The sequence below is a fragment of the Nannobrachium achirus genome (genome assembly GCF_963921795.1).
Source record: "Nannobrachium achirus genome assembly, chromosome: 17".
NCBI lineage: Eukaryota > Metazoa > Chordata > Actinopteri > Myctophiformes > Myctophidae > Nannobrachium > Nannobrachium achirus.
In genome coordinates this window covers 41,333,047-41,351,784 of record NC_137824.1, presented here as the reverse complement: position 1 = coordinate 41,351,784, position 18,738 = coordinate 41,333,047, and the positions used below count along the sequence as shown (strand labels likewise).

The following is an 18,738-nucleotide window of genomic DNA, read 5'->3' as shown; positions in this document are numbered from 1 at the left end:
GTCATAATCTATTCGCATTTATTGTCTGACCCGTTTCCATTCACTTAAGCGCATTTAGTTTATTCGATAAAGGCTCAAAATCCTCCTCCTCCAAGCGGATAACATTTTTTGCGGATAATGAAAGTTTATTCGCATTTTGAAGTGTTTCCATAAAAACATTTTGCGAATAAGCCGTTAATGCGCAAAAAGTGGCTTTATGGAAACGCCACTATTGTTTAGGTCATTTCAGAGTGAAATCCTCACACATTCATATCAGGTCATTGATATAGGCTACAGTAAAAACAGGGCCACGCAGCAATATAAAGCTGGGTCCAAGGGCCTGAAACATAATATTCCTGTCCGTCTTTTATGTTATTTTGTAGTATCATTTCAAGCTGTGTGTAAAATTGACATTAGTTTTAAACGTTAACCTGATCATACCTGATATCTTATAGGCTATGCCATGAAATGTTATAACGGTACGTGCAAGCAGGAACCCTGCAAAACGCAAGTAGACTGTCCTGGGATGAAATGTGCTGCAGCAACTGTCATGTATACGCCGGGTAGGGGTTTAAACTCTCTATTTCATTTAGTGAGGTAAAACTGCCATAGATTACAGTCATTTTATAATATACAAATAAGACATAATTTGGCAGAAAGACTAATGTTCTGTTTGTTTTAAGGTGGCAAGAATATGACTATGAAGTCTTGCGGGGATAAGATGTGTGTCAATGGCTCAATGAACTTTGGATCCCGGCGTGCATACGCCATGTGCTGCGACGGGGCCCTCTGCAACTCTGAGTCTCCCGCAAGTAGGTACCTCTAAACACAAGTCTGCACAATAACTACTAGACACAGGTGTGTGAATGGGAAGGACACGACAGTCAGGTGTTGGTTTAGATGTTCCTTTATTCTTAACACTATGGGCTCTATTATGATCCAGGTCTTATGCCTTATGCCTTAACTTCTTTGCCTTTTCTTACTATTTTGAAAAACATTTTTAAATACTTCAAATGCTGATCTACATCTGCACGTTGTGAGCTTGCAGATCAGCTATTTGAAATGTAAAAAGAAAATATGTATATATAGTAAAAAAAAAAGGCAAAGAAGTTAAGGCATAAGGCATAAGACCTGGATCATAATAGAGCCCTAAATGTCAAATGTAAAACATATGCAACAAAGCAGAAAATAAACTTGAGGCCACAGACTACTAACCTAACTTTGCATAGTAGCTACTACTAAAATAGCCTACTTCTTAAAATAAATATAATATATGACCATATATGGGCATCTCTGTAACTGACGCTCTGTATCCCTTTTAGGCCCAAAAATGAGCATGCCCCCTTTTGTGACCATAATTGGAGCTGACTGGTATGTTAGGCAACATACTCTTGGGCATAGCTGCATTGGGAAATGCTTATGGTTATGGTTGAGTCATAGACATGAGCGTGACAAGATATATTCAGTTCAATCTTTATTGCAGGTCCATATCCCATACCAAATGACAAAAATTAAACAAGCAATTGAAATAAAAACAAAAACATAAAATCAGTGAAACCTACCGCCATTCCACACAAGATGCTCACATATAGACATTTGGATCTCTATTTGCCTATATGGGGATATTGGTCAAATCCGCACGACTACGCTGGGCACCGTTCTCTCTAAGACATTCATAAAAACCTACCGTAAGCTACCTCCAAGGTGACTACCTTGCATAACCTTTAGCTGTGCTGGAGACCAAGTGCAATAAACTTGTGTTTTAACTATAGACAGTTCCCACTTGTGAATGTGAAAGGTGTTTTGTTGGTATAATATAGGGTTCAGGGTTGAACTTGAAGAAATCATCATCTATAACATATAGATTCTATATGACCTTTTCTAAATTGTATCCGTATACAGTTCCAATGACGACCAATGACATGAAGTGCTACACTTGCTCTGGCAACAACTGCTCTATAGAATTATCCTGTTCTGGGGCTGAGGATCGCTGCATGTCAGGATATGGTAATGAGCTTTTGGCTTTATATATGACCTTTACGCACATCTTTCACATCCCTAAGCTCAGATGAATGTTCAAAGGTTTTTCTAGTGTTAAATACATGTAAAGGAAGTATTTGCACATAAACTTAATTCGGATGCAGGTGCGTTGGACAGTGAAAACTGAAACAATCGTGAGAAAACTATTTCATGAACAGAAAATCCCACACACTGCTCTTGCTCAGCAGCTAATTTTGTATTTGTGTTAAATACAGGCAGTAATATAATGACTTGTACATAATGTGAGTCAAGTATACTACCGTATGTTATAGAGCAGTGGTTCCCAAACGTTTTAGACTGTGCCCCAAAAGAGAAATTAGACATTTGCCTGGGACACAAACTAGTGAAAATAGCAGATCTACAAGCTCACAACACATCACTTTGCTTGTAGATTGGCTATTATCACTACTTGTTATCACTAAACATTGCTTTTTTTTTTTAGAATAGAAATGTGTTAGCGAGCCACAACTGGGCCCCGACCCAATTGGTTGATATAGCTCACTCATGTGCTGTGTGGGTGCATGTGTCGGTTGGTTGCAGGACTGGGCTTCAAATAGGTAATACCCAGTTTTATAAGGGGGTTCGGTTGTCTCTCTCACTACAACCAATGGATGAGTTACAGACTTGTATGGATCAATTTAGACCCCCATAAAGGAACCCACAATTGGCCACAAAGTCCCTGGAATCCACTTTAAAGCTATACTGTGTAAGTTGCTCAACTAGTGGTCAGTAGCAGTAGAGCAAACCGCGGTCGCGCCTGCTTTTTTCGGCCGTTTTTCGCCGCGGACCGGGCATTCAGACCACCGCGTCCGCCTCGCCTCGCCGAGACCTATCCATAGAGGTCTTTCGTGTCCCTCTACGAGCCTCGGTTGGGGAGTTACATGATAGACTCCTAGGCCAGTGTAAACACTGCAGTGTACTTCCTGAAGAGCTCAGCAGTGTATGATCTGGGCTTTGATTGGCCGGTAGGGAGACACGTGTACAGAATGATGCATATGACGTAATTTTGCCGGGAAAAACAGCCCCGGTCACGGCCACCAGGGCTCAGTAGAACACATATAAAGAAAAGGCTTTGGGAGCTGAAATTAACAGAGTGGGGGTTCTAAAACTTTAGCGATTTAATAGTTAGGACAATTTTAAGATATGTTTTATAAAAAAAGTTACATAGTATAACTTTAAGAACCACTGTTCTAATACTGTGGCTGGAATACTGCTATCAAGATTCAGGTTTTGCTGTTGGGCTCCGGGTTGACATGGTTTTAGTCCCTTAGCCTACAGCTAAAAACATTCAGATTTCACAAACAAAGTGCTTAATAAAGTCTCACATAGTAGGGCGTACCGTATTTAGACACGTGTGAGACTTTATAGACTGGGAAAGCTGAATGTTTGTGTAGCTGTAAGGGGCTAATTAAGTCGCTCTGCCCGAAACCATGTCAACCCGGAACCATGACCATCATGTTTCAGGGCTAGGCTATACCAAACAGTAACTGGAGTTATGGTTCAGATTTCAGAAGTTGAGTGCCCATTAAATCATGAGTGAAGCAGACATTAAAGCAATGTGTTTTGTTTTTGTTGTTCACAGCGGAGACTAACGGCAAACCGATGAAAGTGATGGGCTGTGCCCAAGCAAGCATGTGTAGGTCAAATATTATCGACATCGGAGTCATGAGAGTTTCAAAGGCAACCTGCTGTGAGGGTAACATGTGCAACGGTGGAAGAAGCATTGCTGTTAGCCTCTTGCTCCTGGTAGCACCAGTGGTCTCTGTTGCTCTGTTCAACTGAAGGGAGCCTATCACTGCTTCAGTCTGCCCTTACCTCATGAGCATACCGGTATAACTTGCTATATGTTCATACAGCCAACTCCAAATAAACTTATCACGTTAAAATATGAAAACTCATTTTTGCTCATTAGCTCTGTGTCCTCCATTAGTCTGCATGTGACTTGCAATGTCCATCCAAATTGCTACTGTGTTGTTTCTAGCTCTTAAAACATCTGTGGTGTTGGCTTATATGATGATTGAAATTATTTATTTAGGAATAACCCCTTCGTGGGGGGGTCCTAAATAAATATGCTTAGTTTGATTGTGCCCCGTGGTAGGCCCATTTGGTCTTTTTGTAATATTTGGTTAGAATACGTGCATGTTATGTTTAAATAAAAATGCATTTTAAAATGACCAAACAAAAAAGTGTGTGAGTTTGTGTGTCTGTGTGCGATTAATCTCTCAAGTTTATATCACCAGGTGGTGTTTGTTTGTAGGCCAGATAAATGCACAAAGTGAAGTGAAACATACACCCATGAACATGACAAATCTTGATACCTGTGCTCAACTTTAGTTTCACTATGAGTGGAATCTGCATTTATGCCTCGAAGTAAAAGCATACCACAGATTCTTGGAAATTCCTAGTGAAAACCTAATTCACAATATCCTCTTAGGCTGGACTCACACATATGCGTGAAACATCTTCTCCGTATCGTCTGAGAATGGCCACTGGGAGCGCCGTACTAATGCATTGTCAATGGAAGGTTGTTTGGTTTTTTGTCGTTGCCGTGTCTCTTGCTCAACCACAGCCTGTCTTTTGGCCAAGAGACACGGCAACGACAAAACACCAAACAACCTTCCATTGACAATGCATTAGTACAGCGGTCCCAGTGGCCATTCTCAGACGATACGGAGAAGATGTTTCACGCATATGTCTGTACGGCGCCTTAGAAAGACTCAATGCTGTAAGTCACTGCTGTAAGTCACACAGTGAAAAGACTTGAAAGGTGTCCACAAAGAACAGAATGTTTTAAGAGACCTCTGTCCTCTGCTACATTTCCCTACTCTTTCCCTAAAACTTTAACGACCATGCTCAAGATTGGTCCACTTCCCATAATGGCCCAATTTTCTTAAGAGACCAGTCTCTCTCACTCTCTCATGGAGATTGGCACATATCTGCACATGTTTATTTCCTGAGACTAGGCTGGTTTGGTCTACCATCTTTCAGATGTGTAAGCTACTCCTCATCCAACATGCAATTACCTTCCTGTTACAGACAAATTACTGGTCTAGCCGCAATGACATGGATTTTAGGTTTCCTCTCACAAAGAAAGGACTAGCAAAGCAATGAATGGACAGCAAAACCCTGACACTTAATTTACTGGTGTGGAATAGGACCCAAATGCAGGAAAAGTGGGCAGGCAAGTTTCAATTCAAAAGGTTACCAATAGGGCTGACAAAATAAACGTATAGGTAGCACTTTATAATAACGACAGGTGAGGTGACTATAGGGTTAACAAATAATCAGGGTGGATACTAAGGGGTAGACATGAAGCACAAGACCACTAGACTACAAAATAAGATACAAAAGACATGTGGAATCAACAGACTAACGGGACTCAGACTTAGACACAAAACATACTAAACACAGCGTTACAGAACTAAAGAAATGAAGGTAAATCAGGCAAACAAAACTAAAAACCTAAACCAAAAAGGGAAATAAATGTCCAAGTTGACAACATGGTCAATGTTGAGGAGCCGGCAGTGACAGTCTGACAGACTGTCAATCTGTTCAGATTCACATTTTTACTGGCCCAGCTGGGATTGTCATGCAAGTAGCCTAACTGATGTGATAATATTCTGTTTCTTAGAAGTTTCCAAATACAGTAGGCCTATGCATATGTGTTTCCTTTAATAGTACTGTTTTCTTTTACCTCAGGTCTGTTTTACTAAGTATAAGTGGTTAAATTCCAATATAAGTATTCTGAGGCACCCCTGGACTTGCATCACTATGAGTTTGAGGAACCCTGATGTAGTACACTCAAATGAGTAAATAGTGCCACAGTGTGGTCAGATCAAGTAATAGCTTTAAGTGGCATCTTAATTCTGTTTTGGGCTTTACTGACACAAGCTTTGTAGGAGTTGGAGAGAGAAACCAATGACATGCCTCTGTGACAACACGTGTGTTTCATATATTTTACTCATAACTCAGTAAAAGCACTGGCTCTAGCTGTGAACGTGTCTGCTGCATCATTGACCGAACCAGGGGTTGTGCCACCCGATCCCCAAGTTATCAGCCCAATGAGCCCATAGATTGATGGGCCAAATTTGTATGGGATGGTGTGTGCTGATTAGAGCCCAATCTATGGGCTGATAACTTGGGCATCGGGTGGTTATGCACAGATTGCAATTAGGCAATATAACAATGTAGCTATAGGCTACTGTTTTTAACTATAGCACAGCAACATTGCCACCATACAGCCAGTGTGCTCTGGTGATAATGTAATCAGATGTCACACTCTGCACTGAGTGAGGGTAGTGTTTGACCAAAAAGGCACTTGAATTAACCTCAAAATACTTGAAAATACTTTTCTTTATCCTATATTTTTTTATTGTTGTCTTGGGTGAAAACTGCAATCCTTGTACTGTTGTATATTTGATGTTTGTACAAAAGAAGCTGCTACTCTTATTATCGTACCACTTCATTGCCTTAAATGCTTCATTTGAAAATCAAATAAACAAAGTTAAAAAATATATATATGAAAATACTCAAAAACCCAAATGGGAAAATATCAAAAGTAGCAAGTCAGAGTCTTTGATGCCAAAAACATGTGAAGACATCGTTGAAGTCCAGCAAATTGTTATCAAGAAAATAAAACTATATAGACTACAGCTCAGTGGCCAGCAATTGGCATTGGGTTCTCTCTCTCTCTCTCACACACAGTCCTACATTCCCTCTTAAAGGCTAAGCCCCTCCCATTGGACCGTACCAATTCTGAGTTGATTCCACAACTATATATGAACCAGACTCTTCCATGTCCAGAGACAATAATATATAAGACACATTTAAAGTGTCTTCACAGATCTCAACTTCATCACATCAATATTGACATCACATTAAAGGACACAATTTCCCACTTTACCCAAACCCACAGGTAGGCTATGGTATGGTTTAGCTTTCAGGCAATTAGGTATAATGGAGCACAGGTGTGCATGAACACTCCCTTCAATGGAGGCCATATAATCCATTAATCAACCAATAAATATATCAAATATCACAACAAATACATTTCAAACTTAACCCCTGTGTTGTGTTGTGAAATAATGTCAGTTAAAAATAATTATAACAATCCATTGGAACACCGGTCCTTTTTCCCCCCTGAAAAGTAACGGTTTTGGACATACAGTACATGGTGAGTGATGATGATACGGTACTGCTGACTGCTTCATTCACTTAACCTCAACAATGCTGAAGACATTTGTGTGTCATATAGATGAAAGGAGAACTACAATCATTTCAATGAAAGCTTTGATTAGTTTTATGAATTAACAAATACAAAATATCACATTTCAAGTGAAGCCTGCAACATTTTTGGATAAAGGGCACATTCTGAACAGCAAGACCCATTGCAAGAACGGATGCAGCATCAAACTGTGGTTTGAATGATCTGACCTCTTTGAAAGAAATAAAGTTCACGTTATGCATAGTCGATAGATAGTTTATGTTAACTAGTACAACAATCAATGTATGCCATAAACCATACATGGGCAACTGGCCGGGGGCCACATGCGGCCCCCACCTTCACTTAATGCAGCACTCAGGTTACTGCAGTGTGTGACTATTTTGATTTCAGCTGTTACAATTCCAAACATGCAAACATGACCCGCTTTTATTACTTCAGTCTATATTAGTAGCTTAATGACTAGTAGACCTACTAGTCTTTTTCATGTCCAATGTATTTGTATTTAAGTTCATAAAGTTAACATAAGAGAATATATAAATGCATTTGCAATTAAATAAAAATGTTACTTTTCAGGATTCAAAATTATTTAGGATTCCAATAAAGAAATTGCAAAAAATAGCCGATCTTATCTACAAGCTCAAAACGCATTGCACTGCGATGCGTTTTGAGCTTGTAGAACGGCTATTTTAGCTATTTTTGACTGTATATGCATTGTAGCCCTTTGGAGTGAGTATGAAAATATAGTGGCCCTCTCCATCATCAAAGTTGCCCACCCCTGCCATAAACAAGTCATACTGGCGTGTGTTTTTTTTATTGAGAATAAAGAAATGCATTTAACTAATTTTGAAGGTTTTATAATTAATCTAGACTACAATACAAAGACAAGGTTGCACTTTAAAACAGACTATTTCTAAGTGTACACGAAGAGGAATGTAACCGGAGCAAGCCTTCTCTGTCTCTCCGCCCCTGTGTCCTCCCTCTCTGAGTGCTTCTGTTGAGACATGTTGGGAGCTGCAACATTAGATCCTCTTGCTAATCCGCTTGAATGTCACGCCGGTCTCTCCTGGGGTTACGCAATTCTAAAAATCATGACAGGGAACGGATATGTAAAGATTTAGGACAGAGGTTCTCAAACATTTTGAAGCTTTCAACCACTAGCACATGTTTTACAACCCTCAAGGACCACCTCCCTACAACAGTATAATGTATACGCTGTATATTTAGTATATAAGGCATAACACAGTCATTTCTATTCATTTTTTATCAACATTAATGATCTTAAAGCTACGTTGCCAATATAATATTAGTTGACAACTAAACTACAAACTCACAACCTGTTGCAGCATGACACAATGGGCCCGATTCATCAATCTTGTCGTAAATATAGTGTAAATAACGTGACTAAATCTGGCTTATATTTCTGTCTTACCTTCAAAATCCCTTCAAAATCCCAGACAAAAAAAAAAAAACATTGCTGAATCTGACCCCTAACTTGGGAATTGTCCTGAATGCCGGTACGATCAAAATACAGTATGTATGTGTGTAATTTGGCCGTAAAATGCTTGATGAATCAGGACCAATTGTGAGCTTGTAGATCAGCTACGAATACCTCAATCCCTTAACAGTTACTGTATTATTTCATAACTTTATTTAAACTATCTAAACATATATTTGATGCATTTAACAAAGGCACAATGCTTTTCCTTCTTTCTTTTTTGGACCACTGGTTGAGAACAAGTGGTTTACGGTAGGATACTTAAAAATGCTGCATCATAATTTATTCCTACTACACAAGTAGAACCAAAGGTCTCACTGATGAGATATTTGCATAGAGAGGCTATTTGTGTTCAAATAATGCTGTTGCTTAGCAAAGACTGTTGCACATGATTATGTAGTCATGTCTTTGTAATTCAGTGAATGTGAATGTGTGGTTACCGCGCTCACCATTATAAGTTTATCTTCTTTGATCTCAGCGCTGAAGTGGTATTGTGGAAATTGTATTGAAATCTTGCCTCCCTCCAAATGAACCATGGCCTATAAGTGGAACAAATATACAAAACAAGGAAAGTGTTGTTGTTGTTGTTTTTCTTTTTACCATACCTTATGTAAGTAGCATTTATTTTGTGTAATTTGTCATAAAATTATTCTCTATTCCAGGGGTCTTCGACAGGGGGACCGGGACCCCTAGGTGGTCCTCAGAGTTACTACAGGGGGTCCTCCAAATCTTTGTGTGATAGAAACTTTTTTCTCCTTTTTTATATTAACCACTTGAACCCTAGCGTTCATATTCTGAGAACCTTTGCCAAAAATAGCAGATCTACAAGCTCATAACGCCTCACGCTGCGAGGCGTTGTGAGCTTGTAGATCGGCTATTTTCGGCAAAGAGCTTTGGTGTAGAGGGGAAAAAGAGCAGACTAAGTACAGAGTGAAAGGTCAAGTTTTGTGAGTATGGACGGTTCAAGTGGTTAAATATCTGAAAACACAAATTGACATGAATCCAAAATACACTGATGATCGATCGTGCTGTCAAACAATGAAACTACATGGAATCTATGAGAAGGTTGTGGGGGTCCCTGCTTCATCTCTCTCTCAACTAAGGGGTCCTTGGCCTGAACATGTTGAAGACCCCTGCTCTATTCCATTCACTCACCTTGAATGTGGGGCCTAACATTGTCTTCAGTTCACACTCCTGGCCAGCAGTAAAGTCATTTGACCAGGTCCAGTTGGGAATGCTCTGTGTCCAGGTAAAATCATTACCCTTCTGAACCACCTCTGTTATCACTTTATGATCTGTCTTGGCTTTAGTTAAACCTAGTTTAGAACGAGAACATTCCAAAAACAGACAATTGAAAAGGTTTACTCAAATCACTCTGTCAAATATATGCATTAATGAGTCTCATTTCATAGGAATCAATAGAAAATGTAACATCATACTGTACCGATGATTTGCAGAAATTCGTCATAGTTTTCTTGGCTCTCTAGCTCGTATTTCCCAGTGAAGGCCATGTTGGTGAAAGCAGAGGAGCGAAGAGGAAAGAAATGTTTGAGGAGCGAGTGAAACGAGAGGAGTGGCATTCAGGTACAGATATGCCTTACGTTTAGCAGTGATCACTGCCAAATTCCCTCCCTTTTCCAATCCTGTCACACATACCTCAGATCCAGGTGTGACAAAGGAGCCCTGTATGATTGAGCAAGACGTATGCTGGTTGTTTTCTATTGCAGGATGTTGTCCTCTGTTGGCTCAAAGCTATAGGTTGAGTAGGAATTCTTCAGCGTTCAGCATCATGATGATACATGAAGTAAGGACTGCAAGTCAGTGCAAGTTGGGTAAAGACTGAACTATACTTTACAACCCTTTCTGCACCGTGACATCCAGGAATGTATCTGGACTTTTATCTGATTTGTGTACCCAAATCCCTGTTTTTATTTGAATTTATTATTGGCCATTATGAAGAACAGAAAAATAATAATAAAAAAGAATAACAGAAAGCTTACATGTGTCCAGAATAAAATAACTGATGGTTAAGTCAAGGCTCATGGAATTATTCGTTTCATATTACATTATCACAAGCTGTAATAACATCAATAAAAACATCCCGGGTACTCTTCAACAATCTTCAATACTCAATCTGGCACACAAACGCATCTTGTTTCAACATAGCTGGTCTTCCTCAGGTTTCATATCAAACATTCTGCTTAAAAGGTGAGTTCTGAGGATCCAAGATCCTTTTGCTGGATAGAGTCACTGTTCCTTTTTTCTCCTCTGGCAGATAATCGCTGAAGACAGCTTAATTCATAGGCCAGCGTTCGTTTAAGACAAGTATAAATCAGGAGGGGATCACCAGACTGAAGGGCACCACCAGCACTGCCACCAGGACATCTGTCGTTGCCATGGGAGCCACACAAGCTGCTGATGAGAAGGTTGGTTGAGGTTGTCTGGTAAGCAGAGGGTCACTGGTTCGCCTCCTGGGCCGACTTATATCTCGGTGCCGAAGTGTCCCTGATCAAAGACACCTGAAACCCAGCCTCGGGATCCAGGCATTTAATTCAAGAAAGAACGGATCCTCAGCGAGTGCTCATCATGACCATCTGAGCAGCCATCGGCTGGGTGAAGCTGAAACTGAATTCCCCCCACAGGATTAAAGGCCCATTCCCACTGGGCCTAACAGATACAAAAAATCTCTTTCTCTAGATAAAAAAAAAGCTCTTTCTCCATTCAAGTGGATGGTAAGATACAGATAAAAAAGATATCTGTCACAGATATTTTTTTTTATCCGTGACAGATATTTTTTATGGGCCTTAATAATGGTCTACAAAACAAACAAACTAAACAAAAAAAGCAGCGGTTTTGCCATCGGTAGACAAGCCGCCGTGGGGATTATCGATTCCAGGCACTTTGGCAGTAGAAACAGACAGATCATAGGACTTCTTCGAAAGACGCTGTCGTCCATATACTATAGTATGAATCCATATGCTTCGTTGTTAAATGCCACTCCCAGATAAACCTGTCTCACTACTTGATCTATTCGTTCTGTAATTAACAACAGTCGGTTGCTTCTACACATGGAGCGTTCTTTCTGTTTATCACCTCACCATAATGTGTTTGTGTGTGTGCCTGTGTGTAGCTGTGTGTGTGCGCATCTGTGTGTGTTGTGTGTGTGTGTGTGTGTGTGTGTGTGTGTGTGTGTGTGTGCACGTGCATGCACATGCATTCAGTAAAGATGAATGTGACAGCAGAGTACATCAACTGGCTTAGTGTGACTCAGGAGGCAGCAGACCATGAGGTAAACGGTCCTCAATCTGATCTCCGGTCAATTCTCTCTCCTGTCTGTAGAAGCTGTAAACCATCCAGTCCTGTCATCGCTGTTAACCCATTAGGACCACGAGTACAAGCTCACAGCGTGTAGATCTGCTATTTTTGAATAACCGACGCAAGTCACGCAACAATCTAAAATGACAATGAGATGCTTTCACGGTTAATAATGGGTTTCAACCCAGGGATTGATGTTCACAGGGATTTATGTTCACATGTGTTCTCCACCCATTTACAGGCCACTGCTAACCTGCATCATCAACCCTTCAACCTAGAAGTAGTCTGATATATACATTTTGTTGTACCATATTGTGATATCCTGGGATGGTAGATTTTTTTTCCTTCACGTTTTTGTTTGTTTCAAAATAAATAATTAGGTACATACAAATTTTAACTATCTGGACTAATTCAAACTGCTTTCATATTATGGATATGTACAAAAATATTTCTCTTAAACAGTCAGTAAGAGTGCTAAAAGAACTTAAAATATGGTAAACAATACACATGCCTGAGTATAATCAAAGGCAGGTGCTTAGACAGTGGAATCAGATCCCTTTTATGGTAAAGTTGGCTACATTTATTATAAATACTGGAATCTTCAAGGAAGAGAAATGAAATTGGTTGATATCAGCCAATGGGCCTTCCTTCCTGTCCTCAAAATAGCTGAATCAGTATCGCCCTTGAAAGATCGATATCGGACGACCTCTATTTCAAACACGAAATATATCCTATCTTCTCGGATGGTCTTTTGAGGTGACAGTCACAGTTACAGTATACGTTTGAGAAAATACTGGATGAGAGATTGACATCTTTATCTTGACAGTACATCCAATATAATAATAATCCGACTCAAATTTCATTTTTTCTTATTGCACCAAGCTGGAATGACTTGAGAGATGCAGATGTAGACATTTTATATTTATTTAAGTGTCACAACTTAATCCCATAGTGATATCTTAGCTTTATCTTAACACCTCTCTTTTAACCACTTAAACCCTATATCGTCACAGTCGGGCAGAAACCTCGTATCTAGTTTCAAATTTGTATTTTGTTTTTCGCTAAGTAAAGCCCTGCTTCATCAGACAAGGCCGTCGCACAAAAGTAGTGAAAACAGGCGATCTACAAGCACACAACGCCTCGTGGTGCGAGGCGTTGTGTGCTTGTAGATCGGCTGTTTTCACTAGTTTAGTTTATTTTTTTTACATTATAAAAAACGAACGGTTTTGGACATACAGGTTTCCACCCGACAACGACGATATACTTCTTTGTGCGTCAAATAGCGGATATACTGCAGCCAATCTACAAGCTCACGTCGCGTTGCGACGCAGCGTGAGCTTGTCGATCTGCTATTTTCACCGAATGTTCGCCTACTGTCGTCGAATATTTGCCCATTGCGACAAGCCCAGAATAGGGGCGCTAGGGTTCATGTGGTTAAGACCTCAAGCATATAAACAAGATCATTACTGTGCACACAAGAGATAAACCTGGTTATATTTTCACAACATACCATAAGGATATCAAGTGATAGTAACAGAAATGCGATCATTAGCTTAAAGATTACATAAATAAGTCTTGTTTTCCTTACTCTTGTACAGTCTCTTCACAGCTAAAAGACGGACATGGATTCAATTACGAGGGAAAATTGAAAATGGGGGCGGAAAGGTTGTGTGCAGGGTGCATTTGTTCTGCCATAGTCAACTTTTTTTTTTTTATATATATTTTTCCTGTCTTGCTTTTTTTTGTAATAAACACCCACATGCACAGGCCACTTTCCAATCCATTATACTACAGTGTGAGCGATCACAATCGATACCCTGTCTTTACTACGCTCCTGCCTCCTACAGCAGTGGTTCTCAACCTTTTCAGGCCGCGACCCCCAAAATAATCATATTTTATCACTAAGAGTTGAGGCATTACATTTTGTATAACAAGGTTCTATTGTGAAAATAGCAGATCTACATGCTCACAACGCCTTGCAACGCGAGGCGTTGTGAGCATGTAGATCTGCTATTTTCACATTATTTCTGCCTCTAATATTTGACAATTTGGCCAATGTTTAATTTGTCATTTTAGAGGTATTAAAAAGTCCTTAAATTGTCACTTTAGAAATGTGCAGATACCCTAGTCTATACACTTAAAATGTATGTTGGTTTGTTTACTGTTGAGTGAGAAAACAATGTTGCACATTAAGTTAATAATCTGGGGACCCCCCAAAATAATTTGGGGACACCCCTGGGGGTCCCGACCCACAGGTTGAGAACCACTGTCCTACAGTATGTTTCACATTGCACCATTTCAGCTGGCTGTCACAACACATGAGGACATGTTACAGCAACACAGACCAAAACACTTCTGACACAGCAGCATAATCTATACTCGATAACTTTATGTGAACCATCAATGGTAATGACACTAATAATCAATTCTCTGATGAAAGGGTGATGCGAATGAACTTAAACCACTTAACATGTAAATAGTGCGTAACTGCATGTAATCCTACAGTATATGTCATCTCTCTGGTACACAGTCAAATCCTCAGTGTTAAGTGGACTCAAATGGTTCCATTTGAGCAAGGAGTTTAAGTAACACAGAGGGTTTTACTGTGTAGGATAGCACTCTGCTGGTTATTCAAGTCCCCACAGGGAATGGTTTAGAAGCCTGAGCCACGGCTCAATACGATATAGAATCGTCACACCTGGTCCTCTGGAATGGAACTAATTTTGTCCGATGCTTCCCTTCCTCCGATTGGATGCCGGAAGCTAAACACGTCGGCTTTAGATTCCTTAGAGGGGCCGAGTCCCGCCGAGGCCCCACTCGCCTCCCCTCTCGGAGCTCTCAGCAGACTGTCTGAGGGACTGCCGGGCAAGAGGCGGGGGGTGGCCGGGGTCGGGGAGTTTGTGGCGCCCCAGGTGTACAACGTGTCCCCCTCGCGGCAGAGAGGCGAGAGGCCCTTGTTCAGGTTCCGCGGGCTGGGGCTGGCCGAGGAGGGCAGCGTGCGCTGGCTGCCGTTCAAACAGCCCGAGTTGTGTTCGGCGGACAGCCGGCGGGAGTTCAACGAGGAGTTGAAGTTGGAGGAGCGGTAGTTGTACCCGGCCCGCCACCGGGGCCGCTTACGCTGGTGGCACTGGCACCGGAGGATGCGGATGAACGCCATCTTGAACTCGCGGCTGTAGCAGGGGTAGATGATGGGGTTCATGCAGCTGTTGAAGTAACCCAGCCAGAAGATCACCTTGAAGAGGGACTCCGGGGGCCGCAGGTTGTGGTTGAAAGACCCTGGGAAAGAGAGGAGCACAAACGCAGTCAATGTGGTTGGCAGTGGTGTGAAGCACCGGTTCTCAACCTGTGGGTCGGGGGGGTCCCCAAATTATTTGTGGGGGTCCCCAGATAATTAACTTAATGTGCAACATTGTTTTCTCACTCAACAGTAAACAAACCAACGTAAACTTTAAGTGTATAGATTAGAGAGGGTATATGCACATTTCTAAAGTGACAATTTAAGAACTTTTAATACCTTTAAAACGACAAATTAAAAATTGCCAAATATCAGAGGTAGAAATTGTGAAAATAGCTGATCTACATGCTCACAACGCCTCGCAACCTCGTACTTTTACTTTTGGTACTTAAAGTATATTTTGATGCCAGTACTTTTGTACTTTTACTCATGTAACATTTGGACACAGGACTTTTACATGTAAATTTCTACATTCAGTATTGATACTTTTACTTAATTAAAACAGTTGAGTACGTTTTCCACCTCTGGTGGTTGGCTTCAAGTTGAACAGTTTTGTTATGTATCTTGTTCTGCCCAGCAGGTGGCAGTATTTTACAGTAGAAGCTTAGTTACTTCACAGGAATTATGTAACTAACTTGAATTGGAAGAGATCTTTCAGTTTCAGTGTTATTTATCATGAGACAAATATGTTATTATCTTGTAATGCAACACTAACAATGTGTCTCCAATGTCCATTCAAACAACACAAGTAGATATTTACATAAGATAGAGTATGAACCCTCGGAGGGGAAATTCAGCTGCCTTGGAGTTACAGTCATTAAGAAAGACAGCGAACAAAAACAACAGGTAGGAAAGAAAAAGTTAGGTAATAGGGAACTAAAAACAAAGCTAAAATAATAAATAAGGAGGCCATAACATGGACATAAAAAGGGAAGAAGTGCATAGTGTAGGCAAAAAGTCACTAGTGTGTCCTAGTATTACACCAGTAAGACTCCCTAATCGGGAGATAAGCGACCGTTGGTCGCTTATCTCCATAAATAGGCCAAAAAGTAGTTTGTGCAAAATCGTCCTGATGGTGGCGCTAGATGGGACAGATGCGTTGTGATTACATGACTGTAGAGATACTGTGTACTGGTGTGCATGATTTTAGGGCAAAATCTGTAGGAGCAGGGTGACTGTAGAGATACTGTGTAGTGGTTTGTGTGATTTTAGGGCAAATTCTGTAGGAGCAGTGTCCAAAAATGTGTTTTTTAAAAATCAGCCAGATGGTGGCGCTAGATGGGACAGATGCATTTTGATGACATGACTGTGTAGTTATGAACAATAGCTAATGTATACAATTGAAAGTGAAAGAGATGACCTTTTTAACATTCCAGCATTTACAAAAGCAGTTTCTGTTAGCTAAAGGGTGGGCATCTTGTGTGTTGTCTTCATTGAGTTTGGGAGAAATGCCAATACTAGCATGCAAGATGCAAGCTCTCCTGCTAAAAGTAGACACACCCACAGGCAGATCTTGATAGTGGACCCAGGTCTGTTTATTTAAGCATGGAGGCTCATCCTTCCTGGACTCCCTGGTGTGAAGGGGTGTGTGTGTGTGTGTGTGTGTGTGTGTGTGTGTGTGTGTGTGTGTGTGTGTGTGTGTGTGTGTGTGTGTGTGTGTGTGTGTGTGAGAGAGAGAGAGAGAGGACAGTGGCAACATTCCTTGCCACTTGGCAGGTCACACATTATGTTTGAGAGAGAGAGAGAGTGTGTGTGTGTGTGTGTGTGTGTGTGTGTGTGTGTGTGTGTGTGTGTGTGTGTGACACAGAGAGAGCAGCCCCGTTGGGGTGGTCATTTGGTCATTTTTGCACATTTGGTAATTTTTTACACCTGGGGGTCCCCCAGGGACCTGGGGGTCCCCGAAACTCCGGGGGTCCTTGGAGGTTGTAGTTTGGCAGGCAAGGAGTGTGTGTGCAAAATCTGGCATGGATCGGGGCAACGGTTGCAGAGATATGAGCAGGGCAAAAGTGTGACGTGTGACGTGTGACAGAGTGACGGAGGGAGTGACGGAGGGACAGCCGGTGGAGGTTTGGATAGTGTGCAAGTAACTGCGACCTACGGTCGCAATCACTTTTATGTCATAGTAGAAGAAGAAAAAAAAAACATTAAACCAAATGGAGTGTGTTGAATAACCATGCATTTCTATGGACAGACACTCACGCTGAGGTTGGATGTTTGTCACCTCAAAAAGCTTTTCTTTGTCCTAGGTTCTAGGTGATTGATTGAATGACTTTGAAATTGTGTTTTTGTATTGTGAGTTTGTTTAATTTGGTAATCCCTTTTAAACTTTTTTTCTTCTTTTTTTGTAAGAAAGAAGCTATTAAAGTAGTTAAATAACTATTAGCTATACTTCATTCCCTAAAAATGTAAATATAACCCTAATGTATATGTTCAGGACAAGCCCACACTGGGCCATTAACCACACAAACCCTGTAGCAACTCATAATGTAAATAACGGCTCATAATGTAATAAGGGCTCAACCCCCAACATTATTATTCTGAGCATGTGGTAAAAAACGTTCCCTGAAAAACGCTGATAAGTTCACAACATGATGCATTGTGAGAATGCAGATGGGATATTTACTGGAAAAAAAGGAATGAGGCCTAGACCCTGTGTATACCCCTGGGCGACTCTGCCGGGCAACAAAGTGTGTGTAGTGTTTAAATTCCACAGAAGATTGAGCAATTACAATTAGTTTAATTTATTTTACCATTAAAAACATTCTTATTGATTAAACCACATGAAAAACATTGTGTTTCTCTCCCACTGAGATGCCTGCAGGTCAAGCCTGTCAAGTGAGAGAGAAGCTCACAGCTAAGCTCACAGCTAATGAGTTGAGAGAAGAAGATATGCGTCTGGAATGAAAACAGGGTGTTATCGAAGCCAGGAAGTGAGCGTCCATTGTGTGTGTGTGCCCGTTGTGTGTGCACGTGTGCATTCACTAGTGTGTGTGTGTGTGTGTGTGTGTGTGTGTGTGTGTGTGTGTGTGTGTGTGTGTGTGTGTGTGTGCTCACTCACACATGAGCATATCTGCATGTGCTTCTGTGCAGCCATACTTATCCTGCCTGAACTAATGAAGCAGAGATGAAAGCCCTATGATTACCACCATTCATGTGTAAAACACACATGACATGAAGATGGAGACTGGCTACACCTGGCTCCTTCATGATTGGCAGAGCAACATCTGTCTAGAGATAAATACTTAAGCAGTGTTACGGCCAGCCGTAACTAAGTATGTTTACCTAAGTACTGTACTTAAGTAAACGTTTTTTTAGGAACGTGTACTTTACCTGAGTATTTTTCATTTTCTGTACTTTATTTCTATTCCACTACATCTCGGATCCAAATATTGTACTTTTACTCTATGTCATGTCATATCTATTTTCTAAAATAATTAACGTAGCCGTTCA

The 18,738-nt window shown here is 40.8% G+C and overlaps 3 protein-coding genes across 3 annotated transcripts in view; 1 reads left to right on the top strand and 2 right to left on the bottom strand.

Annotated features, from left to right (window-relative positions):
- The first annotated feature begins 453 nt into the window (after positions 1-453).
- LOC308301731 (urokinase plasminogen activator surface receptor-like) lies at positions 454-4,138 on the top strand. Its single transcript, XM_080745817.1, has 4 exons — positions 454-542; positions 663-791; positions 1,882-1,986; positions 3,602-4,138. Exons 1-4 carry the CDS (start codon positions 506-508, stop codon positions 3,799-3,801), a joined length of 471 nt encoding a protein of 156 aa, XP_080601943.1. The 5' UTR covers positions 454-505; the 3' UTR covers positions 3,802-4,138.
- A 4,124-nt stretch (positions 4,139-8,262) lies between these two features.
- LOC308301636 (gastrotropin-like) lies at positions 8,263-10,249 on the bottom strand (the record flags this gene model as incomplete). The annotated part of the gene is made up of 4 exons (XM_080745694.1): positions 8,263-8,322; positions 9,188-9,277; positions 9,894-10,054; positions 10,183-10,249. 4 exons carry the CDS (start codon positions 10,247-10,249, stop codon positions 8,263-8,265), a joined length of 378 nt encoding a protein of 125 aa, XP_080601820.1.
- A 4,162-nt stretch (positions 10,250-14,411) lies between these two features.
- Positions 14,412-18,738, bottom strand: part of LOC308301733 (alpha-1A adrenergic receptor-like) — a 30,992-nt gene continuing 26,665 nt past the window's right edge. Inside the window, exon 2 of the mRNA XM_080745820.1 lies at positions 14,412-15,329. Coding sequence (XP_080601946.1) covers positions 14,746-15,329 — 584 coding nt within the window. The 3' untranslated portion in view covers positions 14,412-14,745. The remainder of the gene's footprint in view (positions 15,330-18,738) is intronic.

Bases quoted from the DNA above. Each gene is read 5' to 3' on its own strand.
- LOC308301731 (XM_080745817.1), top strand. From the start codon at position 506: ATGAAATGTGCTGCAGCAACTGTCATGTATACGCCGG. The intron at 792-1,881 runs GTAGGTACCTCT...ATCCGTATACAG, and splicing joins CAACTCTGAGTCTCCCGCAA to TTCCAATGACGACCAATGAC. The intron at 1,987-3,601 runs GTAATGAGCTTT...TGTTGTTCACAG, and splicing joins TCGCTGCATGTCAGGATATG to CGGAGACTAACGGCAAACCG.